Consider the following 25,522-nt stretch of genomic DNA (forward strand, 5'->3'; position numbering starts at 1 on the left):
TGGTGTGTAGCCAGAGCACTCAACCCTGCTAGGTGATCTCTCTCTACCCTTATGGAGTACTTCCTCCATCTTTATGATTCTAGCCTCAAAACTAACTCAGTCAGAGTACACCTGAGTTCCATTAGCACTTTTTATCCTAAGGTTGATAAGCCAATTTCCATTAATCCCTTGACTGTTAGATTCTTGAAACATTTCTGTCATATCAAACCTATCAAACCACCTCCAGTGGTGTGGGATCTCAATGTCATCCTCACAGCTCTCATGAAATCTCCATTTGAACCTCTCCATTCCTGTTCCCTGAAGTTCTTCACGTATAAAGTATTGTTCTTAATGGCACTTAACTTCTGCCAGAAGAGTAAGCAAACTTAAAGCCCTGGTGGCAGACCCTCCTTATGCCAGGTTCTACCATGATAGGGTTCTTCGAATCCACTCAAACTTCCTCCCTAAAGTGGTATTGGAGTTCCACCTTAATCTGTCCATTGTACTTCCTGTCTTCTTCCCTAATCCACTCTCTTATTCTGGAGATGCAGCACTACATACCTTAGACTGCAGATGTGCTCTAGTGTATTATCTGGAGTGTACAAAACCTCATAGGAAGTCTTCCCAGCTTTTTGTATCCTTCAACCCTAACAGATTAAGGATTCCCACCTCCAAACGTACTCTCTCTACTTAGTTGGCTGACTGTATCTCCTACACATGTGCTCAGGCTAGGCTTGACCCTTCATGGCCGTGTCACTGCTCACAATGTAAAAGCCATGGCGACTTCAGTATCCCATTTCCGCTCTGCCTTCATTGAAGAAATTTGCAAGATGGCAACATGGTCTTCTATCCACACCTTCGCTGCTCACTACTGTCTGAAGCAACATTCTAGGCGAGATAGCTGGTTTGGACAAGCAGTACTGCAAAATCTTTTTACTACTTAAAAGTCAGCTTCATCCTCTGGCCCTTTTTTTTCTGTCAGGATCACTTTCTACATAGTTTCCAGGTGTCATCATTATATTGTGATCCTGGCAGCTAGTAAGTCCCACATGAGACTATCATGCCTGCTTGTCCTCTGAGAAAGCAAAGTAAGTTATCTGTAGCAGGTGTTCTCCAAGGACATCAGGCATATATTCATACATCCCTCCCTCCTCCCCTTGGAGTTGTGTTCTTAGCTTTAGTATTGTACTGCTGGTCCGGCGTTCAAGCGTTGGGCAGGAAGACGCGCATGAGCGATGGGAGCAGTGACTCAGTTTTAAAGTGACAGTGCACCATGGCAGCTTGTGCACTGGGCTCCTTGGATGACATCACCTACATGTGATGCTGTTTGGGGAACTATATAAATGCCCAAATAATAATAATAATAATCTATTAACATTCCCAGCAGACTACTACTACTTGGCATTTCTAAAGCGCTACTAGGGTTACGCAGCGCTGTACAATTTAACATAGAAGGACAGTCCCTGCTCAAAGAGCTTACAATCTAAAGGACAAGTGTACAGTCAGTCAAGTAGGGGTTTAATGAAGGCTATAGTCTATGTTATCCCATAGCTTAATTTGATTTGTTTTAATTTTATTTTTAACAATTTCAAATTAGTAATCAAGTAAACAAACGTACAGAAAATCATCAAGATATAACTTAAAATACCAGAAGTCTGCAAGAGTTCCAAGTTCAGAAAGAAGAAAAATTATGAAACATTCAAATTAGGATATCAAACATACTGTTCTCTCTAGAGAATCAATTCTTCAGTCAGAGCTCAACACTCAGGTAAAGCTAGATGTTCTCTTAGACGAGCAGCTTCAAAGAAAACATACTTAACAGATTGAAATTGATACTACATATACAGGGAAACTTGAGGAAAAATACTGCTCCCAACCTCAGAACCAGTGGCATAGCTACGTGGGGCCTGAGGGGGCCCGGGCCCCCGTAGATTTGGCCCTGGCCCCCTGCCCCATGATCCCCTTCAACCCCCCCCCCCCCCTCCCGCCACCAACTCTCCCCCGCCGTCGCCGGCCTCCCCGTCGCCGTAAATGATACCTTTTTTTGAAGAGAGACTTCCTTCCGAGCTCGAGTAGCGCCTTTCTTCAACGAAGTTCCGGCGATCAGCTGTTTCGCTGCCGGCGTCGAAACAGCTGATCGCCGGAACTTCGTTGAAGAAAGGCGCTACTTGAGCACGGAAGGAAGTCTCTCTTCAAAAAAAGGTATCATTTACGGCAACGGGGCGGGCGGCGGCGGGGGAGAGTTGGTGGCGGGAGGGGGGGTTGAAGGGGATTGTGGGCAGGCCGGCGGGGGGGGTCCGATGTGGTGGTGGTGGCGCCGGCGGCGGCTCGGGGGGGGGCGGCTAAACAGTGCCCCCCCACCTCGGGCTCTGGCCCCCCCTCCTGGCGAGGTCTGGCTACGCCCCTGCTCATGGTCCCATGGATGCAACAACTACTACTACTATTTAGCATTTCTATAGCGCTACAAAGCGTACGCAGCGCTGCACAAACATAGAAGAAAGACAGTCCCTGCTCGAAGAGCTTACAATCTAATAGACAAAAAATAAAGCAAGCAAATCAATTAATGTGTAGAGGACAGAGGCGAGGAGGGCAGGTGGGGCGAGTGGTTACAAGTCAAAAGCAATGTTAAAGAGGTGGGCTTTCAATCTAGATTTAAAGATGGTCAAGGATGGGGCAAGACGTAGGGGCTCAGGAAGTCTATTCCAGGTGTAAGGTGCAGCGAGACAGAAGGAGCGAAGTCTGGAGTTGGCAGTAGTTTCGCACCACATCAGGAAACACTGAAATATTAAAATTTGTAAATAGCTTTTGAAGATTCTTGAAAAAACAATTTAAGTAGCTTTTCTCTGTCTGAAAACAAAGTGAGCATCAGATTACACCTCTGCTCCACTCTGGTGCAATCTGTGATAAGACTCTCTCTCCACCATCCCTCCACTCCTGACTGGACTGAAGTTTGAAGCCCTCTTCCCAGCTGCAGCAGCGCACAGGCTAACATTACCAGGGAATTTTGTACCTGCAGCTGTGGAAGGATCGCTCTTGGGTCCAGGCCCAGAGTGATCCCCTCCCAATAGATGATTGCATGCTTCTACCGCAGACCCTGCCTGAGCCGGATTCTTCTCACATCACAAAGAATCCATGGGACCAGCCACTACAGGCACCACCAGCTGAGAAAGGAAAGTCCTGATGCTTTCCTTTGTGCTTCCCTTTAGCAGTAACTTTTCAAAGAGGTGACACAGAGTTTCGAAAGGTGACATGCCATCGCTAATCTTGGATCTCCAAATATGATTTTTAAAATAAAACAGAAGTGTGTCAGGGGCGTAGCCAGAAAACAGATTTTGGGTGGGCACCAAGTGTTCTTCCCTGCCCCCCCCCCCCCCCCCCCCCCCTCACCACCACCAAAAAAATATCTCAGCTGGTGGGAAAACGCTTCTTTCCACCTTGGCGGTCTGCAGCAGGAATGCGCTGAAAACTGAGCAGGTGCCGGTATCGTGGAGAGTAGCGTTTTCATTACCATCAGGAGGAAGTCTTCAGCTGGTGGAGCTTGGGATCCCCACCAGCTACCGCTAAATGTGTGCTACTGTTGGGTGGGCCTGAGCCACTGGTGTCAATAGGTTTTTGTGTTTCCAGCACAAATATGCAGCATTTAAGAACTAACCCTGAATATGTTTTTTGTGTTTTTTCTTTCTGTTAATGTTAACATTAGGTAAATTTTAATGAGCCACTCTCCATGCTACAGAGGTTAACAGAGGACCTAGAATATCATGAACTGCTGGACAAAGCTGCCAAATGTGAAAATTCAGCAGAGCAATTGTGTTTCATAGCCGCATTCTCTGTATCTTCATATTCAACCACAGTCCACCGCACAGCAAAGCCATTCAATCCCTTACTTGGGGAAACCTATGAACTGGATCAGTTGGAGGAAATGGGTTTCCGATCCCTCTGCGAGCAGGTAAGAAAGAGCTGCTTTAGATACAGGGCTTACGAACCATAGGTCCTCTTTCTTGGTCATCTCCCCTGGTATTTTTCTGTCATTTCTTTCTCACCAGCTCCCACTACAGATTTACAGCTGAAATACAACATAGGACAGTTCATTATGTGTTCATATTCCTCCGGTTACTTTAGAAGTGTTAGTTTGGAATCCCAAGACTGCACTGAATTATCACTTTCCCTCTCCTTCGCTGGCCGTTTGCAAGAGAGAAGAAGGGAGGTGAATAATTTCACTTGTTAAACATGAACTGTAAGATTTTTTTTTTTTAATCAGCTCTGAGGTAAAGCATGACATTTCAAAAATGTGTACTAGTTGTGATAACTCTCATCTGGCCCTAGGGACGGGGCTGGGAATCCTCCAGCCCCCTTTTAAGACTTCTCCCCCGATGCGACACAGACTGGGACATGCCAGTAAAACACAGGTTCTTTTAAGAAGTCTACATTAAACAGCATACAACATAAAGTTCTGCTTAAAGGTACAGTCCCTATATTCCTGAGTGTTTCTTGCAATCCCTTACTTAAGGACTCTGCAATCCAGGCCAGGTTTTCCCGTCCAATATAGCATAAGTGTAAGCACACCTTGCTTGCTTACAAGCAATCAAAGGAAAGTTTGATTAACAAGTATTAACATGTATAACATGGATTAAATCACATTCCTTTTCAGCAATCCACATAACTATGGGATACTTCTTGTTAACTGACTCTCTCCCCCACTGTGCTACCTTACAAACCAACATTTGAAGTAACTATAAGGGGTTCTGCTTTTCCACTAGCCCTTCTCCCACTCTGCTACCTTAACCGGGGTATTCTCTGTGCCCTGGTTCCCACAGATTACCATACCAGCCCCTCTCCTTTTTATCATACCATCCAGGAGAGTAAACATAGCGAACTGTCTGGGGACCTACCCTAATTCATGAAGCTCCTCTCGGTTAAATGGACCCACATTTCCTGACTACTCCTCCCTGTTAGGGCTTGAACCCTCCTAATCCAAACACTGGACTGGTTCCTAATCTCAGGGAATCCTGCTCCTTGTCCCAGGCACCAAACATTGCCTTCACTAACCTACAGGAGCACTGCCTCCTCTTTGCCTGTCTCCAGGCTGGGGCCCCTCGCAACAAAGAACTGTCAGCCCTGGTTTACACCCCTTAATAGGGAGAGCTTTTCTTCCCCCCCCCCCCCCCTCCAGGCACCTCTACCAGCCAACAGGGTTAAGCCTCGCCCTGCTCGCTAACCTTAGAGAGCCCTCTCCTGGAACCTGTCTGTAACCCTGGAGAGATGCTCTTCCCCTTGGGAATATATCTTCCTCGCCACATAACTGAAAGCCCCCCTTTTAAATTCCCTCCCTCTCATTCCATGAAGGCAGTGCTAATTAGTCACCAGCTTTTCTGTCTCTCCTAAGCACAGCTCTCTAGGCTTCAGGGGACATAGCGTTCGGTGAATTGTAGTCAAAATCCTTTTTAAAAGGGACAAGCTTAAATATGCCTGAACTCGAACAGAGAGCATTCCCTGTTCTTTCCACTGTGCACTGAGCTGCATACCACATAGTCTATCATATTCTTTGCTGGGCCAGAATATTGGGAGTAAGTTGTGGTCTCATTCCCTCTGAGTTGTCTTATCACAACTCCATTACTTTTGCTGCCGAGTTTCTAGTGTTAAAACTTTCAGCCATTCTCAAGCCGTCTGTTTTCTTTTCCACTCTCTTCCTGGCTTTTATTCTATTCTCCTCCATCTCTTGTTGGCCATAAAGTATTTTAAGATAGCAGTATATAAGAGATTTTATAGAAAGCTCTAGTGTTCTTCGGGCCATCTCTTAGAGGATGGAACGACTCTCATATAAGGAAAGGCTAAGGAGGTTAGGGCTCTTTAACTTGAAGAAGAGACAGCTGAGGAGAGATAGAGGTCTACAAAATCCTGAATGGAGTGGAACAGATTAACACAAATTGATTGTTTACTCTTTCGAAAAGTACAAACTAGGGAGCGCTCCATGAAGTTATATACTAATACATTTAAAACAAATAGGAGAAAATATTTTTTTCACTCAACATATGGTTAATCTCTGGAACTCATTGCCAGAGCAAGTGGTAAAAGCAATTAATGTAGCTTGGTTTAGAAATGTGTGGTGAAACAGGATTGTTATTCTTACAAAGATAAACTTCTCAGTGCCCAGGTTTTTATACAAGAAACCTCAGATGTTGAGTCTTGTACATGGTACATAGGTAATATTTATTTATTTATTTATTTATTTATTTGATTTAATTTCACATTAAGGATATATGTAAAAAAAAAAATTTACAATTCAGTTAGTAAGATGGCATCCTAGAGTCCTTCCACACTGGATCCATAAAATATAGATACTTCACTTACCCAATGTTTACTGTTACAAGTTTTCTCTTCTTTCTGCTTTGCTGTGGTTTGCTGCCTTGGCCATCAAGCTCAGCACGGTTTAAAATGTCTGCTAAATCAAAGCCTTCCTCTAGATCGACTTCCTTCTGTCTGTATCTTCAGAGCTGTACTCACCTCAACAAAGAAACGACAACTAATAAAAGTCCACACACCAGATGCAGAAGACCCATTCCAAACAATCCAAGTGGGCTACATCAATGCCAGATCCGTAGTAAACAAAACAGCAATACTAACAGACTGGATCATGGCAGAAGGCCTTGACGTACTCTTCATCAATGAAACCTGGATCCATGACCAAAAGGACCCCATAATCCTAGATCTGTGCCCTCCAGGATACAAAATCAAACACTGGACCAGAAAGGAAAAGAGAGGCAGAGGCATAGCACTAATGTGTCGATACCACTTTACCACCGAAACCACTTCCGAGTCCATGACACCTCAACTTGAAATTACCTCCAATCAGAATCCACAACAAAACCCTACGCGATCATTTGAATTGTGTTTTGTTTTACAGACCTCCAGGTAATTGGAACGAAGGCCAGACTAACTTCATGGACTTCATTTCAAACACATGTGTAGCCAACTCCAATGTACTAGTATTAGGAGACATCAACCTTCACTTAGAAGACCCAAACTCAATCAGCGCACGAGAATGTAAGGAATTCCTCCACCTATGGGATCTCAAATGGCCACAAATGCAAGCAACCCACGTCAAAGGGAACACACTTGATCTTATCTCACACAAACTTTCAACAGACCAGAACCTAGTAATAACAGATATTAAATGGACAGAAACACCCTGGACTGATCACTACAAATTAAATTTATCCCTACACTGGCGGAAGAAGGGATTACACCAAATACAAGAACACACATCCTACAGCACAAGAGGTCAAGTAGACACGAAAACATTCTGGCAACAGATATACAACAATGAATGGACAGCACAAACAGACTCCATATATTACCTCGTGGAATGGGATAAAAGATGCAAATGCATACTAGATGAAATAGCACCCTTACGAACATGAACTTCATGTAAGCACAATTCGATACCATGGTTTAATGATGAACTGAAAAAGCTAAAAACACAATCCAGGAAACTCGAATGAGCATGGAGAAAAACAAAAGACGAACACACACACAACACATGGAAACAATCATAAAGAAAATACAAATACGCAATAAGACAGACCAAAAGATCATACTATAAAACTAAAATAGGGACAGATTACAAAGACATAAAGAAATTATACCAACTCGTGAACAAACTCCTAGATACCAACTTGGTCACTACATCGAATACAGACATCCCATCTGCAGACAAACTTCCTAAGTATTTCAATGAAAAAATTGCAAACCTACGCAACACGCTACCTCAGGACAACACTGACATCAAAATCTTCCTTAATGAGTTGGAGAATACTCGGCTGACCGAACCTGGTTAAAATTCGCCCTCCGTACCGTCGATGCAGTTGCACAGGCGATCAGCAGGTTCTCCAACACTCACTGTAAACTAGATACCTGTCCCAATTGCCTAATGAAATCCGCCCCTGACCACTTCATAGCAGACCTCACATCCCACCTAAACTACATGCTTCAGCAAGGTCTCTTCCCTAAGGAATATGGCAATATCCTACTCACTCTGATACCAAAAGACACCAAGAAAAAAACAAATGAAATCACTAACTACCGTCCAGTAGCATCCATTCCGTTGTCAGTCAAACTGATGGAAAGCATGGTAGCCAAACAACTTACAGATTATATAAACAAATTCTCAATATTACACGAATCACAGTCAGGTTTTCACCCCCTCCACAGCACAGAAACAGTATTACTCTCCTAGCCAAATTCAAGCTGGAAATAGCAATAGGCAAAAACATCCTCCTCCTTCAATTCGACATGTCTAGTGCATTCGACATGGTAAACCATAATATATTAATAAGATTACTAGATAAGTTCGGGATTGGTGGAAACATACTTAGCTGGATCAAGGGTTTCCTAACCACAAGAACATATCAAGTAAAATCAAACTCAAACATATCACCGTGGAAAGCAGGCTGTGGAATACCACAAGGATCTAAAGCTAAAGGTGGACAAAGCCATGGGACCGGACGGGATCCACCCCAGAATACTGAGGGAGCTCAGAGAGGTTCTGGTGGCTCCTCTTAAAGACTTGTTTAATAAATCCTTGGAGACGGGAGAGGTTCCGAGGGATTGGAGAATGGCGGAGGTGGTCCCTCTTCACAAAAGTGGTGATAGGGAAGAAGCTGGAAACTACAGGCCGGTAAGCCTCACTTCGGTTATTGGAAAAGTAATGGAAGCGATGCTGAACGAAAGGATAGTGAATTTCCTGGAAGCCAATAAGTTGCAAGATCCGAGACAACATGGTTTCACCAAAGGGAAATCGTGCCAAACGAATCTCATTGAATTCTTTGACTGGGTGACAGGAGAATTAAATCAAGGACGTGCTATGGGACGTAATCTACTTAGATTTCAGCAAGGCTTTTGACACGGTTCCCCACAGGAGGCTCTTAATAAACTAGACGGGCTGAAGATAGGACCCGAAGTGGTAAACTGGATTAGGAACTGGTTGACGGACAGACGCCAGAGGGTGGTGGTGAATGGAGTTCGCTCGGAGGAGGGAAAGATGAGTAGTGGACTGCCTCAGGGATCGGTGCTGGGGCCGATTCTGTTCAATATATTTGTGAGTGACATTGCCGAAGGGTTAGAAGGTAAAGTTTGTCTTTTTGCAGATGACACCAAGATTTGCAACAGAGTGGACACTCCGGAGGGAGTGGAAAGCATGAAAAAAGATCTACGGAAGCTAGAAGAATGGTCTAACGTTTGGCAATTAAAATTCAATGCGAAGAAATGCAAAGTGATGCACTTAGGGAGTAGAAATCCACGGGAGACGTATGTGTTAGGCGGGGAGAGTCTGATAGGTACGGACGGGGAGAGGGATCTTGGGGTGATAGTATCTGAGGACCTAAAGACGACGAAACAGTGTGACAAGGCGGTGGCCGTAGCTAGAAGATTGCTAGGCTGTATAGAGAGAGGTGTGACCAGCAGAAGAAAAGAGGTTTTAATACCCCTGTATAAGACATTGGTGAGGCCCCACCTGTAGTATTGTGTTCAGTTTTGGAGGCTGTATCTTGTGAAGGATGTTAAAAAAAATGGAAGCGGTGCAAAGAAAAGCTACGAGAATGGTATGGGATTTGCGTTACAAGACTTATGAGGAGAGACTGTTGACCTGAACATGTATACCCTGGAGGAAAGAAGAAACAGGGGTGATATGATACAGACGTTCAAATATTTGAAAGGTATTAATCCGCAAACGAACCTTTTCCGGAGAGGGGAAGGCGGTAGAACGAGAGGACGTGAAATGAGATTGAAGGAGGGCAGACTCAAGAAAAATGTCAGGAAGTATTTTTTTACAGAGAGAGCGGTGGATGCTTGGAATGCCCTCCCGCGGGAGGTGGTGGAGAGGAAAACGGTAACAAAATTCAAACATGCATGGGATAAACATAAAGGAATCCTGCTCAGAAGGAAGGGATCCCCAGAAGCTTAGCTGGTGATGGGAGGCAGGGCTGTTGGTTGGCAGGTGGGGATAGTGGTGGGCAGACTTATACGGTCTGTGCCCTGAAAAGACAGGTACAAATCAAGGTAAGGTATACACAAAAAATGGCACATGTGAGTTTATCTTGTTGGGCAGACTGGGTGGACCGTGCAGGTCTTTTTCTGCCGTCATCTACTATGTTACTATGTTACCATAAGTGCTCCTAAGCACTAAACAACAGAAGTGCTCCTAGCACAAAAAGGGAAAGCAGGGGAGCCACAAGGAAAAAGCAGGGAAGCTAAACTCATAGACTAACACAGGTGCTCCTAAGCACCAAGCTACAGCAGTGCTCTACAGCACTAAACTAACCAGGGCGGGGAAAACAGTGGAGCCACAGGGAGAGAGCAGGGAAGCTAACCCCATAAACTAACACAGGTGCTCCTAAGCACCAAACTACAGCAGTGCTCTACAGCACTAAACTAACAAAGGTGCTCCTAAGCACCAAACTACAGCAGTGCTCCTAAGCACTACACAACATAAGTGCTCCTAGCACTAAAAGGGAAAGCAGGGGATCCACAAGGAAAAAGCAGGGAAGCTAAACACAAGTCAGAAGTGCACACTGCACTAACACTAACCTGGACCTAAAGCAAGACGCAAACGCAAACGTTGCAAAGGCCCTGAAGGGAAGAACACCACTTCCTTATCAAGGCCCTGTCTGATGATATCACAACTACCAGACAAAGGCAGCCAGCATACTGAAACACAGAGAAGCTTAACCCACACAGCTGCAGTATAGTGAAGCAATTAGAGTCATGCTGCTGGAAGCAGCCAGCACAGAGAGACAAAGCTAGCTCAGAAAGGACAGACAGAAGAAACAGAAGCCAGCTAAGAAGCTGACCACCAGAAATAAGGTAAGTCTGGGAGGGGTCACAGTAGGATAGCGTTTGGAAAATGCTTTCTTTTGAAACTCAAGCTCTGGCACACGTATCCTTTGGTTCTAAGGCATACATCCTATGTTTCTTGGCATGTTTTAGGGCAGATGCTATCACCACTCACTAGTGCAGTAGTTGAAACTAGTTGAATCTTTTACTCACCTGGATACAAGGGCCCTATTTGTTTTTTTTTAAACATGAGCCTATGCAAGATGTCTGAAGAGCTGTCTGATAAGGTTTTCCGTTTTGCAGATGATATCAAAATCTGCAATAGGGTAGACACCCCTAATGAAATACAGAAGCTCATCTAATATTCTGTATAACCCAATTAAAAAGTGCAAGACCCCTGCTGCTCAAACTTCACTGGCTATCCACCAAGCCACGTATAACCTTCAAAATTTGCACTTGCTCACAGGATTATCTTTGGAAAATCCTGCCAAACAAATCTTCCCGCTTCAGGCACAGGCAGCTGCTTCTGACTCTGGGCAAGTCACTTAACCCTCCATTGCCCCAGGTACAAATAAGTACCTGTATACAATATGTAAGCCGCATTGAGCCTGCCATGAGTGGGAAAGCGCGGGGTACAAATGTAACAAAAATAAAAAATAAAAATATTGACTTCTTTGACTGGGTGACCAAAGAACTGGATGAGGGACGTGCGCTAGATGTACTTGGACTTCAGCAAAGCCTTTGATACGGTCCCCCACAGAAGACTCGGGAATAAGCTGAAAGGGTTGAACTTAGGACCGAAAGTGGTGAACTGGATAAGAAACTGGTTGACGGACAGGTGGCAGAGGGTGGTGGTAAATGGAATCCGCTCGGAGGAAAGGAAGTTGAGCAGTGGAGTTCTTCAGGGATCGGTGCTGGGGCCTATTCTGTTTAATATATTTGTTGGAGATATTGCTGAAGGTTTAGGAAGGAAAGGTGTGCCTTTTTGCAGATGACACGAAAATAGCCAATAGAGTGGATACCTGGAGGAAGTAGAAACGATGAGGAAGGGATCTCCGAACGTATAGAAGAATGGTCGAGGGTCTGGCAGTTAAAATTTAATTACACAATTATAGAAACCCTTGTACAAGGATAGTATCCTACACATGTAATTCCAATAAATCTTTTTTCAGCGGTTAGACCTAACAGACTTGCCTCCGTCCTCCTAAAGACGCGACTGGCGAAACATGGTCCATGTAGAGGACAAGAGACTATGACAGCACATTGATCTGTGAAGCTTCGATTTAACGCACAGGGGAAGTGGGTTCACCAAAACACTGGTATTATATTGACCGGGGAAATCATTGCAGATACTCGGGGCACCAGTCCCAGCATAGGAGCACCTGCTAATCTAAGTGGTTCTTTTCATCTATTCCACTGAATGTGAATATGAATAAACTGTTAGTAAGAATTATGACAGGCAGGTAGGAGGGCCCTGTGCAATGATGTTGGAACGGTGCTATCACTAGATATTGGCCATGGTCAAAGTAATGCACTGAGCACTTTGCAATTTAAAAATATAAAAAAGATTTATTAAAAGTACAGCGCTCCCTGATGTAACATTTATCCAGTTAATATTGGGGTAATTGAAATCATCCATTATTATACTGTGTCCAGTTTGCCAGCTTTCCTCATTTCTGTAAACTTTCCTTCATCTGTCTGTTCGTTATGTCCAGGTGGACGGTAGTACAGCCCTACAGACTACTCCTTCCCTTCACACATGAAACTTCTGTCTAAATGGATTCCACACTATCTGTTTCATGTAGAATGTTTATTTTGTTTGACTCAATTTCCTCATTTAACATATAGTGCAACCCTCCCTTCTCTCCAATTTGATCCATTCTATCATTCCGATATAATTTGTACCCTGCTAACACAGTGGTCCCATTGATTATCCTCCTCCACCAGGTATCTGAGATGCCTGTTATATCTACCTCATTATTTAGTTCCATATACTCCAACTCGCCATCTTATTTTTTAGGCATCTAGCATTTTGTATATAGACACTCAATACATTTCTTTGATTACTACTACTTCTACTTAACATTTCTAAAGCGCTACTAGGGTTACGCAGCACTGTACAATTTAACATGGAAGGACAGTCCCTGCTCAAGGAGCTTACAATCTAAAAGACAGGTGTACAATCTAGAGACAAGTGTACAATCTAAAAGACAAGTGTAGAGTCGATCTGATAGGGCTTACTATGTTTCTCGAAAGGTTAGGTGCCGAAAGCAGCATTGAAGAGGTGAGTTTTAAGCAGAATTTTGAGATGGGTAGGGAGGGGCTTGGCGTAGGGGTTGAGGAAGATGTTCCAGGCATAGGGTTGAGGCAAGGCAGAATGAGCGGAGCCTGGAGTTGGCAGTGGTGGAGAAGGGTACGGAGAGGAGGGATTTGTCCTGTGAGCGGAGGTTACGGGTGGGAACATAGGGGGAGATGAGGGTGGAGAGGTAGTGAGGAGCTGCAGACTGAGTGCATTTGTAGGTAAGGAGTAGAAGCTTGAATTGTATGCGGTATCTGAAGTGACTTGAGGAGAGGGGTGATATGAGTATATCGGTTCTGGCGGAATATAAGACGTGCGGCAGCGTTCTGAACGGATTGAAGGGGGAATAGATGGCTAAGTGGGAGGCCGGTGAGGAGTAAGTTGCAGTAGTCAAGGCGAGAGCTTTCGAAGGTTGCCCTTCTTCGTCAGATCGGAAATAAGCAAATGTGCTAGCTGACAGTGTATATAAGTGAAAACATTCAAGCATTACTATGACAGTCTGACAGGGTGGGAGGATGGGGGTGGGTAGGAGGTAATTAAATTAACTTAGATAGCGCTTAAATAGTGCTGAGAATAGCGTTTCCCAAGTTGGTCCTGGAGTTCCCCCTTGCCAGTCAGGTTTTCAGGATGTCTGCAATGATGCATGAAAGAGATTTGCATACAGTGGAGGCAGTGTATTCAAATCAAGGGGGAATTCCAAGAGCGACTTGGAGAAACGCTGCCATAAATCATAAGCTAGTATAGCATAGAGCCAACATATAAGCAGATAACTCACTTAAATAGTGCCTGAATAACCACATTTTTAGCTGTTTCCTAAAACTTAGATACACTGCTAAACTTCTAAAGTCCTTGGGTAGACTTTTCCAAACACTCAATAACATGTAAGAGAATAATGATTTAACAATTTTCGATGATGGAAAATGAAGAATTATAGAATCATATAATTTCGATTACATTTCGATAGAAGGACGGGTTATTAGAGAGAGCCTATATCGCTGAGCAAAATCATATAGTATTTTAAATTCTATTGTACAAAGCTTAAATATTATTCTGGCCTTAATAGGTAGCTAATGAGCTCTAATCAGAAGAGATCATTGCAATAATTAAAATTAATGATTGTGTGAAAAGCAATGAGCTGTAATTTGCATAATTTGCATGCTCATTGCTTACTGCACCACCCGGTATATTTTGGTGAAATTTCACAGTAAGTCCGCACGCTGAACCATCCAGGTGTGGCTGTACTGCATGGCTTTGTAGGCAGTAGGAGATATGGATGAGTGTGTCTATCTTCCTTTGAGTGTGAGGTGGGATGGCTGGTCTTTCCTATCAATTTATAGAGTTCCTTTTTTAAATTGTAAACCGCTTCGATTTCACAACAGAGGTGGTGTAGTCTGGGCTGCTGAAGGGGGGGAGGCGGGGGAAGATTCCCCGGGCCTGGCCTCCAAGGGGGACTCAGCTCCACCACCGCTGGTACCGTGTCAGCAAGGCTTCTAATGACAAGCAGGTAGAAGATGGCTCAGGTTGTATTGGTCTCCTCTCCTGCTTGTGTGTTCCTGCTGGGATCCGTGTTAGTGTGTTACATATTAAGTCTCAGTGCCACCGCAAGTCCTTCTTCCTGCCTCCTCCTGACGTGCTTCCTGTTTCCACCATGGGCGGAGATTCAGCAGGAAGGATCTGTGACGGCAGAGGAGTTAACGCATTAACACGCTAACCCAGGTCCCGGCTGGTACACACGAGCACAAATGCAGGAAAGAGGACGGACAACCCGGCATCAACTGAGGGAGCACTACAGAGACACTGTCACTAAGGATTAAACACTAAGAATGCTTCGGCAGTCGGTAATTGCAGTTGTGGGGGCCAGGCTGAACAGAGCTAAGGACTCAGAGCATCAGACAAGCCAATTCCAGAGCTTCTCATTGCACATTTCCTCAGGGAGGGGCTTAAAATTTTGTCCTGGGCCTGGTTTTGTCTCTCAGCAGTCCTGAGAGAAGCCCCCTGTGATTTGTCTTACCCAGGGACAGACATGGGCCCCTGCATTCAGTGCCAATCACTCTTCATCTTTTCTTATATGTTTCTGAAGTAAAGTAAAGGGAAATCCATTAAGAGGCTTTCTGCAGGACTGCAAATACATTTAATTGCATTATGTTACACTACACTTCACATTTATGTGTCACCTTCCTGGAAAAAAAGAGCCAAAGAGTGTTTCAACATAACGGAGTGTTGTGAAAAATGTTTTTTTTATTAAGGCACCAGAAGAGACCCGACACAGGGCTGTGTTTTGGCGGAAACGTCCGCCTGCCTCAGGACTCAAATACAACAGTACTTAAAGCAGGAAGGTGTTACAAACGTGCCTTGGTAAATGGCTCCAAGTGTGAGCAGTGGCAATTTTTAGCACCAAAGCGTCTATTTGAACACAGCTGCGGTGCCATTTTACCAAGGCATTGTTTGTAACACCTTCCAGCCTTAAGTACTGTTGTATTTGAGCCCTGAGGCAGGCGGACGTTTCCCCTGAAACACGGCCTGTGTCGGGTGTCTTCTGGTGCCTTGATAAACATTTTTATGACATTCCCCATGTGGAATTCAGTGGTTTATCCTTGCTCCTCTGGTTTCTTTGGACTTTAGTGGAGTTTACTTTCCTGTTCCCCTTTGAACTTTTGGTTTTTAACATATGTGAGATGTGGTAGGCAGGAAGAAGTGTTATGCTGCCTTAGTCTCCATGTTGTTTGGACCCTGAAGAAACTAAGCGAAACACTGGCCAACGTTGGTCCTGGGAGTAAGGACACTGGCTCAAGAACTCACCAGCAGTGTTCTGCAGTGGCTGACTTTCAGACAAGATAAGTACAGCATCAGGAAAAGATTTTTGTTTTGAGCTTTATATGAACTATAGATTTATACATTTTATCATATTTTCTGGAGAATGAATTTATATTTGAACATTACTGGAAGATTTTTTTAGCCAATGATGACGAGGAGATCTTTTATGATCACATTTAGCTCTCTAAACCTATCAGATTTGATCTCTTGAGGCTTTTCCTTCCTTTAATGTATAATTATCAAATAGTTTGCATACGAGTTTCTTGCTTTTTGAGTGTATGCCTGTGGATCACCAATTTTGTAATTTCAATATATTAGTGCATATTCAAGCAATACATCTAAATAAATCAAATATGATAAGGATCCCCTTTCTAGCCTCCCTCTCACAAAAAGAAGAGGCAAAACTAACAACCCAGATGTCATTCCCATGGTGCACTTGGTTGATCCTGATAGCTTGAAGTCCATTTCCAGGACTGCAGATAACAACCAAAACAGATTCATAAGCTAAACTTATTTACAGAAGCTATTCTTAATTACACATAGAGAACTATTTACAGAAAACAATATTAATTCTTTGTTTAACTCATAGGTGAGCCATCACCCACCTGCAGCAGCCCACCATGTATATTCGAAACGCGGATGGACTCTCTGGCAGGAAATCACCATTGCAAGCAAATTCCGGGGGAAATACCTCTCCATCATGCCACTGGGTAAGTAGAGCAGTTCCCAGCAAGGCATCCATACCAGGGGCGTATCTGGACTCTGGCAGTAGGGGGGGCCAGGGCCAGAGGGAGGGGGCACATTTAGCCCCCCCCCCCCGGCCCCCCCCCCCGCCATTGCCAGAGCCCCCCTGCCACCAACGACTCCCCCCCCCCGCCATTGCCAGAGCCCCCCCGCCACCAACAACTCTCTCCACTCCTCTCCCGCCGCCAACCCTCCCCCGCTGACGTTGTTTACCTTTGCTGGCGGGGACCCCAACCCCCGCCAGCCGAGGTCCGCTTCCGCCTGCTTTTAAAAATAATTCTTCAGCTGGCAGGGGACCCCAACCCCCGCCAGCCGCCGAGGTCTTCAAAGTTTTTTTCGTCGTCCTCCTCCGTGGCCATGCTGTACGCTGCTGATTCGGAGTCTGTCTGACGTCGCACCACGTTGTACGCACATACAACGTGGTGCGACGTCAGACAGACTCCGAATCAACAGGGTACAGCATGGCCACGGAGGACGACGAACAAGAACTTTGAAGACCTCGGCAGCTGGTGGGGTTGGGGTCCCCCGCCAGCAAAGGTAATAACATTAGTGGGGAGGGTTGGCGGCGGGAGGGGGGCCAGGGCGAAATCTGCGGGGGCCCAGGCCCCTGTGGCCCCACGCAGATACGCCCCTGATCCATACATTGCCCAACATACAGTAGAGAAGTGTCTACTGTATAGAGAGCGCTATGAGTTTCTTGCATCTGTTACCCAGCATCCTCAGCAGCCATCCTGAGCAGGGGCGTATCTGCGTGGGGCCACAGGGCCTGGGCCCCCGCAGATTTCGCCCTGGACCCCTACCGCCGCAAACCCCCCCCGCCGTTGCTGTCGCCTACCTTCGCTGGCGGGGGACCCCAACCCCCGCCAGCCGAGGTCCGCTTCCTCCTGCCGCTGCCGGCTGCCTTTAAAAGAATTCCTTCAGCTGGCAGGGGACCCCCAACCCCCGCCAGAATGAAGCTCATTCTGTTTCTGAGTCTGACGTCCTGCACGTACAACGTGCAGCGACGTCAGACTCAGAAGAAACTTTCGGCGCCAGCTTTGCAGACTGCAGTGGAAGAAATGAAAGGACCTCAGCTTGGCTGGCGGGGGTTGGGGGTCCCCCGCCAGCTGAAGGAGTTCTTTTAAAGGCAGCCGGCAGTGGCAGGAGGAACGGACATCGGCTGGCGGGGGTTGGGGTCCCCCGCCAGCGAAGGTAGGCGACAGCAACGGCGGGGGAGATTGGCAATGGCAGCGGCTGGGGAGGGGGATTGGCAATGGCGGCAGCGGTGGCGGGGGGGGGGCTATAATGTGCCCCCTCACTCTGGCCCTGGCCCCCCCTACCGCCGCAGTTCAGATATGCCCCTGATTCCTGAGTGAGACAATTTCTGTCTTGTAAAGTGTCTGACTAGTGAAAGTGCTCAGAAAGTTCCTCTGATGTCACTGTGCAGATGCACTTTGAATTTCAAATTGTTTCTGCTCAGTTTACAAGTTAAAACTTTTTTTTTTACAAAACATCTGACAATGGATTACAAACCTCTGGCTGTTTTTTTTATAACTGGTGTCAGACACTAACACATCCCTTACTTGGTGATATGACAGAAACAATGTCACAGCCCAGAAGCTTTCCCAGAGACTCGATGGCAGTGTTGCATTCTGCCATGCGGAGTTACCTGAGTTTGATTCCTAGCACAGGTCTTCTACTCTCCGGAGAGCCAGAATTGGAAATGCCAGAAGAAACAGGGTGCTAATGAGCAGCTGAAGAGAATTATCGTATTGCCACCAGGCTCCTGCTGCCACTCGATTTTTAACTCTATTTTCTCCATGTAAATTAAGACCCTCTTGAATCTTAAGATGTCCCAGGATGGTGGCAAGAGGTTCCCCTGCCTAATAGACCTATGGGATGATGCCAACACAAAACAGACTGGTAGAAGCCTGGGTTGGTGAAGCAGGCCTCAACCAGAGATGACTCCACTGAGGAGGAGAAGGATTTGGTGCCAGGAGTGGTCCAGTCACCTGAGCTGTTGGAGTAATTTAAATATAATCATACCGTGCTGGAGTCCTGGTTGAAGGTCATTGTGGAGAAAGTGACTCAGCTGGTCTTGGTCGGCAAAACCACAATGCAAGTGGATGCAGTGGAGGAGCTGCAGTTGTCACTTGCCAAGATGTACCACAACATCTATGCTCTAGAGAGGGGACAGAAGCAACAATTTAGAGAACCTAAACTGTTGGCTACCGAGTCAGTGGTCAAGTACAGGAGAAGGAATTGAGGATATTGGTTGGATTACTTGTTTTGGGGCTGAGAATTGGCTATGGGGTTCAAGTCAGCTGAGGTGAGTGGAAAAAAACCTGGATTGTGGGTAAATGGAACATCGTGGGACATCGTGTTACTACATTAAGGCCATTATTTTAGAAACGCATCCACAGGTAAATTGCAGCATGTCAGAAAGCCTCTCTTTACACATGGAGATCTACACCATGCAAAGATTTCAAGCAGGCATGGTTTGGACAGGTCTGAAATCTCTGTGTATTCCCAGTTTTACAAAAGGAATACACGTGTGTGGAGAAAAACTTACCCATCAGGATTTGCACCAGCTCAAAAGCATTCATAGGTTTAACATAGTAACATATAGTAACATAGTAGATGACGGCAGAAAAAGACCTGCACAGTCCATCCAGTCTGCCCAAGAAGATAAATTCATATGTGCTACTTTTTATTTGTACTGTCCTCTTCAGTGCACAGACCGTTAAGTCTGGCCAGCCCTATCCCTGCCTCCCACCACCGGCTCTGGCACAGACCTTATAAGTCTGCCCAGCACTATCCCCGCCTCCCAACTACCAGTCCCGCCTTCCACCACCAGCTCTGGCACAGACCGTATAAGTCTGCCCAGCACTATCCCTGCCTCCCACCAACGGCTCTGGTACAGACCGTATAAGTCTGCCCAGCACTATCCCCTCCGCCCAACCACCAGCCCCAGCACAGACCGTATATGTCTGCCCACACTAGCCCCGCCTCCCAACCACCAGCTCTGCCACCCATTCAAGTGTTTGATTCGGTCAGGGCTTAGATTAAGGGAGTCATTTTCTTAATCCTATGTAGCTTATTTGCATTTCCAAAATGAAACCTAGTTAAGAATGTGCCATCACTACTTACTCGGTGGCACGTTCATGTATGTGTTTGTAAAATGCTGATACTTCCCTGTAGAAGCTGCCATTATCATGCCGTCCATATTTGTGACGTGTATATTTGTAAAATTGCTGCTCTTGCTGCACATGCCAGCAAAATACATGTACATTCCTTCAGGTATTTTAGAAAAGGCTCTACATTGGCAGATCTTTTTCTAAAATATCACTAGACATGAGCACGTCTCAACCTAGGTGCCTTCATTCCAGTCTCTACGATCTATGTAAAATGGAGCTGTAAATATTTTGCAATGGTACCCGCTCAGACAGACGTTGCAGTTTGCCTGCTGGCCTAGAAGAAAGTACTGCTGAATTGCAACTTTCAATTGCGACTGAACTTTTTGCAGGTGTTTGTTGTGGGATCAATGCCTCTGCATTGCCCTGGACTCTAATGGGAAGGTGTTTGTGGGACGGATAGACAATTCAGGTGCAGTACATGAGAAAATGAGTGAGATCTGTCCTGGGGTTGGGGTATGCATGCTGTATGAGCATGAGTTAATAGGGAGAAGTTTGGGTGGGGGGGGTGCTATGTGGAAGATATATGGGGATGAGACTGCAATATGGAGTATGAGTGTCAAGGATTACTCAGAGTTTGAGGGTGATTAGGAATATGGGAGTAGGCCCGTTTGACTAGCACTTGTGTGACAGGTGAGTGAGGGAATCCTAAGAGGGAGTTAGGGGAAGTATGGGAAGAGTCGTGGAACTGGGGAATTGGCAAGGTGGACATGAAGAGAATGTATGGGTCTGAGACAGCATCTGTTCTGATGTGTAAATATAGCGCTACAGTATGAGTAAACTTCTGAGTTGTGTCTTCTCAGGGGTGTGCTGGTAAATTGTTAACAGGGGGCTCTCTCTCGCCAGCAAAGTAAAAGAGAATTCAGGAGGGGCCCAAGCCCACATTTTGGGATCCATTTGTTAAAGTAGCCATGGAGAACCGGCTCTTGAGAGCCTGTGAGAGCCTGCTCCAGCACACCACTGTGTCTTCTGGAAAGTAACTTGCCTGTCCTTGCTTATGAGACAAAAAAAAGACTACCATCATTAAAAAGGCATGGAGCTGAACTCTTGGCTTTTAAGCCAAGAATCATTGCCCTAGGTGTAGGGTTACCATACGTCCGGATTTCCCCGGACATGTCCTCTTTTTGAGGGCATGTCCGGGGCGTCCGGCGGATTTTGCCCGCGCCCACGTTTGTCCGGATTTTCTGGACAAACGTGGGCGCGGGGTGCGGCAGGCGCGTGCGTGCGGTGGGCGCGCGATCGGCGCGTGGGTCGTGACCTGGTCTCCCATCCCTCCCCTTCCTTACCATGTTCCCTGGTGGTCTAGTGACGTCTTCGGGCAGGAAAGAGCCCCCTCTTTCCTGCCCGGAGCGCTGCCTCCCCTGTCTATCATCCTTCTCGGTCTGGCTGGGGATTCAAAAATGGCCGCCGAGATTTGAACTCTCGCGAGGCCGCTTCAACTCTCGGTGGCCATTTTGAATCCCCAGCCATACCGAGGAGGATGCAGCAGCAAGGGCAGGCAGCGCTCCGGGCAGGAAAGAGGGGGCTCTTTCCTGCCCCGAAGAGAAGACGCTACTAGACCACCAGGGCTAGATAGTAAGTGAGGGGGGGAGGGGACTATGTGACGGGGGGGGGGCGTGGCGGAACCCGACCTGAAGGGGGCGTGGCATGAGGCGTGGGGGGGCGGGGTAGGGGGGCGTGACGTGTCCTCTTTTTCAGAGGACACAAAATGGTAACCCTACCTAGGTGGGACCTTCCTAGAGCGATTCCCTTGTAAGTGTTTTTTACTGGTTACTTATTTGTTGAACCCAGGAAATTACAAAAGTTTGTGGAGTTAAAAGAACAGATGAAGAACCCTCTGCAGCAACTTCCTTTAAGTTACCACTGTACCAGCTGCAATTACCAATTAACCTTCTTCCCGCAGAAAATATTCCGTGTTTTTTATTTTCTTTGAGATTGTTTTCCTGATCTTGGATCCCCCAATTGTGGACTAACAAAGATGATATTTTCCTTAATGTTTGTTTAATTGATATTTTCTCTTTTCTTTCCCATTTATGTATTGGACATAAATGTAATATAAAATGAATAAATTAATTTAATAAAAAAGGCATGGAGCTGCAGTGACACATTTGAATGACATGGAGTGCACAAAATTGCAAACATTGTGGGTTGGGAAGGTGATGTGCATGTCATCTGGGACCAAGATGGTGATATTGTTTCATAGAACAGTGAATGCTACTATTATAAAGATTATTAATGACCCCCAGAAGTCAGTATCTAATTCTTCAAAGGTCCTTTATTGAGCAGTGTTTAGTACCTTGTAATAATTTTGGCTCAAATAATTATGATGCCAGTTTTTTGGATATTGAAGCAGTATGAAAGAGAAGGGTCTTGGTGATTCCCCCTCCCCCAAACACACACACACACTCCCCTCCTGTGTCTCCTCCATCTTTCCTTAATATAGTGCTAACTTTGCAGCGTGTTAGAATAAATTGTGACATTTACCTTTTGTGATCCCTGCTTTTTATTTTAACTTTGCGGTCTATCAAATACAGTTGATGATAAACAGCTAAGACAGTCTTTCTTTTGTATGTAAAGGGAAAAAGGACCTACAGTAGATAGGCAGGTGAGGGAGGGATAGGCAAACCCTGGACAGGACCACCCCCTGCTGAGAATAAAGCCCAATTAATGGTGAATCAACATGTCTTAAATTCACTGATTCAACTTTGTACCAAAAAAAAAGTTATTTTATTATAGTTAAATTGGGAAGCTGGGAAGCTTCTAGCAGCATTGATCAAGAAGTGGATAGGCCCTAAGAATATAGTTGCGGCAAAGAGTCAGAGGGGCATCCTGGTTAAATCTGGGAAAGGTATCTGTTAGGTGTTTCAAGAGTTGTTCGAAAGTTTGCATTCCAAGAATGGAGAGGATGTGGGGGTGTAAGAGAAGTACTTGGTTTCTAGTTCTCTTCTTCAAGTTAAATGTGGAACATTAAGGTCTTGAATGCCCTGATCACTCAGGATGAGGGCTAGATAGGCAACTGCCCCAGGAAGGCCCCTAGACCTAATGGTTTTGAGGGAGGGGATTTTGCGAAGTGTTAAAGAAAATGTGTGGGCTCTATCATCTTGATGTATAATTAGGCAGTGCAGAATGCTGCAACGAGGTTGGTTATGGGTTTTGCAAAGTGGGATCATATCACTTCCGTTTTGAAGCAGCTACATTGGTTGTCTGTGTATAGGATTCATTTTAAGATCCTGTATTTTCTTCACTAGACTGTGTGTGGTAAAGTTGCATGGTATTTTCAGTGGGTAATCAAATTGTTTATCTGCTAGGGATTGAGATCTGATTCTAAAAAAAAAAAACTGGCAAGTGACTCATTGATAAGTACGCTCTATGCTGTTACAAGGGTGGCAGCCTTTTCAGTTGCAGGTCCTGTGTTGTAGAACACCTGCACTACTGCTCTAAGTAGACCAAGAAGATTTTGAAGTCACTTTTTTGTTCAGGCTTTTTAATATTTGGCAGCCAGACTCTTACTGTGTCGTTTGCTGCTGTTTTGCGGGATAGTGGGTATTGTAATTGTTTGTGTTATGTGTTTTAAGTGTGATTGTTGTATCGTTACTTGCTTAGATTTAAGCAAGATATGAGTTTTATAAATAAATAACTAAAATAAATGACTTTCCATCTAATATGAATTTGGCACACATTACATTGATACCAGGCAAAGATGTACAGAACCTAGAATCTTATGGTCCCATTTATTTAATGGGATTTATTAAGCGCCTTTATGAAGATAAGTACATAAGCATCGCCATGCTGGGACAGACCAAGGGTCCATCGAGCCCAGCACCCTGTCACCGACAGCAGCCAAAAGAACAATAAATTTGTCCCGCCCATCCTAGAAATACTGTATTATTCCCTCGTCCATTCAATAACATTCTATGGCTTTTTCCTCCAGGAAGCCGTCCAACCCTTTTTTGAAGTCCGCTAAGTTAACCGCCTTAACCACCTTTTCCGGCAGCGAATTCCAGAGTTTAGCTACGCGTTAAGTGAAGAAACATTTTCCTCCGATTCATTTTAAATTTACCACACTGCAGCTTCATTGCATGCCCCTTGTCGTAGTATTTTGGAAAGTGTAAACAGATGCTCCACATCGACCTGTTCCATTCCACTCATTATCTTATAGACCTCCATCATATCTCCCCTCAGCCGCCTTTTCTCCAAGCTGAAGAGCCCCAGCCTCTTCAGCCTATCCTGATAGGGAAGTCGTCCCATCCCCTGTATCATCTTTGTTGCCCTTCTCTGCACCTTTTCCAATTCCACTATGTCTTTTTTTAGGTGCGGCGACCAGAATTGAACACAATACTCGAGGTGCGGTCACACCATGGAGCAATACAATGGCAGAATAATATCCTTATTTTGTTTTCCATCCCTTTCCTAATGATACCCAACATTCTATTTGCTTTCCTAGCCGCAGCAGCACATTGAGCAGAGGTTTTCAACGTATCATCAACGATGACACCTAGATCCCTTTCTCGGTCCATGACTCCCAACGCTGAACCTTGCATGACGTAGTTTAGTTTGGGTTCCTCTTTCCCACATGCATCACTTTGCACTTGTTCACATTAAATGTCATCTGCCATTTAGATGCCCAGTCTCGTAGTCTCGTAAGGTCCTCTTGTAGTTTTTCACAATCTTCCCGCAATTTGACTACTTTGAATAACTTTGTGTCATCGGCAAATTTGATTACCTCACTAGTTACCCCCATCTCTAGGTCATTTATAAATATGTTAAAAAGCAGAGGTCCCAGCACTGATCCCTGAAGGACCCTGCTAACTACCCTTCTACATTGCGAATATTGACCTTTTAATCCTACTCTCTGTTTCCTATCTTTCAACCAGTTTTTAATCCACAGTAAGACACTACCTGCGATCCCATGTCCCTCTAATTTCCTCTGTAGTCTTTCATGAGGGACCTTATCAAACGCCTTCTGAAAATCTAGATACACAATATCAACCGGCTCACCTTTGTCCACATGTTTGTTTACCTCTTCAAAGAAATGCAGCAGATTGGTGAGGCAAGACTTCCCTTCACTAAAGCCATGTTGACTTTGTCCCATTAGTCCATGCTTTTATTATTATTATTATTATTATTATTATTATTTATTGCATTTGTAACCCACCTTTTTCCCACCTATTTGCAGGCTCAAAGTGTCTTACATAGTTTTGGTAACACAATTATTCTTGGATGTCAGGTAATTATTGTTGATAGAGATTAGTTAAGGGAAGAAGTAAGGAGTAGAAGGAAGGCATTTATTAGGTATAGTAGACGGTAGGTTTTCAGCAGTGTATGTAAGGTTCTGGGTTTTCATTGTATGCTTTGTTGAAGAGATATGTCTTGAGGGATTTGCAAAGATAGTTGTTTCGTTGATTGTTTTCAGGTTTCTAGGTAATGCGTTCCACAACTTTGTGCCCATGTATGAGAAGGTGGTATCATGCATCAGCTTGTATTAGTCCTTTGCAGCTGGGGAAGTGCAGGTCGAGAAATTTGCGGGATGATTTTGTGGCGTTTCTGGGAGGTAGGTCCACAAGGTTTAACATGTAAGTTGGGGCATCTGCATGGATGATTTTGTGTACCAGTGTGCAGATCTTAAATGTAATACGTTCCTTAAGTGGGCCAGTGGAGTTTCTCTCTTAAGTTTGGCACTTTCATA

At 45.1% G+C, this 25,522-nt stretch overlaps 1 protein-coding gene across 1 annotated transcript in view; it reads left to right on the forward strand.

Annotated features, from left to right (window-relative positions):
• Window positions 1-25,522, forward strand: part of LOC115479653 (oxysterol-binding protein 2-like) — a 378,141-nt gene that overhangs the window by 221,305 nt on the left and 131,314 nt on the right. The window contains exon 8 of the mRNA XM_030217714.1: window positions 1,642-1,649. Coding sequence (XP_030073574.1) covers window positions 1,642-1,649 — 8 coding nt within the window. The remainder of the gene's footprint in view (window positions 1-1,641; window positions 1,650-25,522) is intronic.

Source organism: Microcaecilia unicolor, chromosome 11 (assembly GCF_901765095.1).
Source record: "Microcaecilia unicolor chromosome 11, aMicUni1.1, whole genome shotgun sequence".
Lineage (NCBI taxonomy): Eukaryota > Metazoa > Chordata > Amphibia > Gymnophiona > Siphonopidae > Microcaecilia > Microcaecilia unicolor.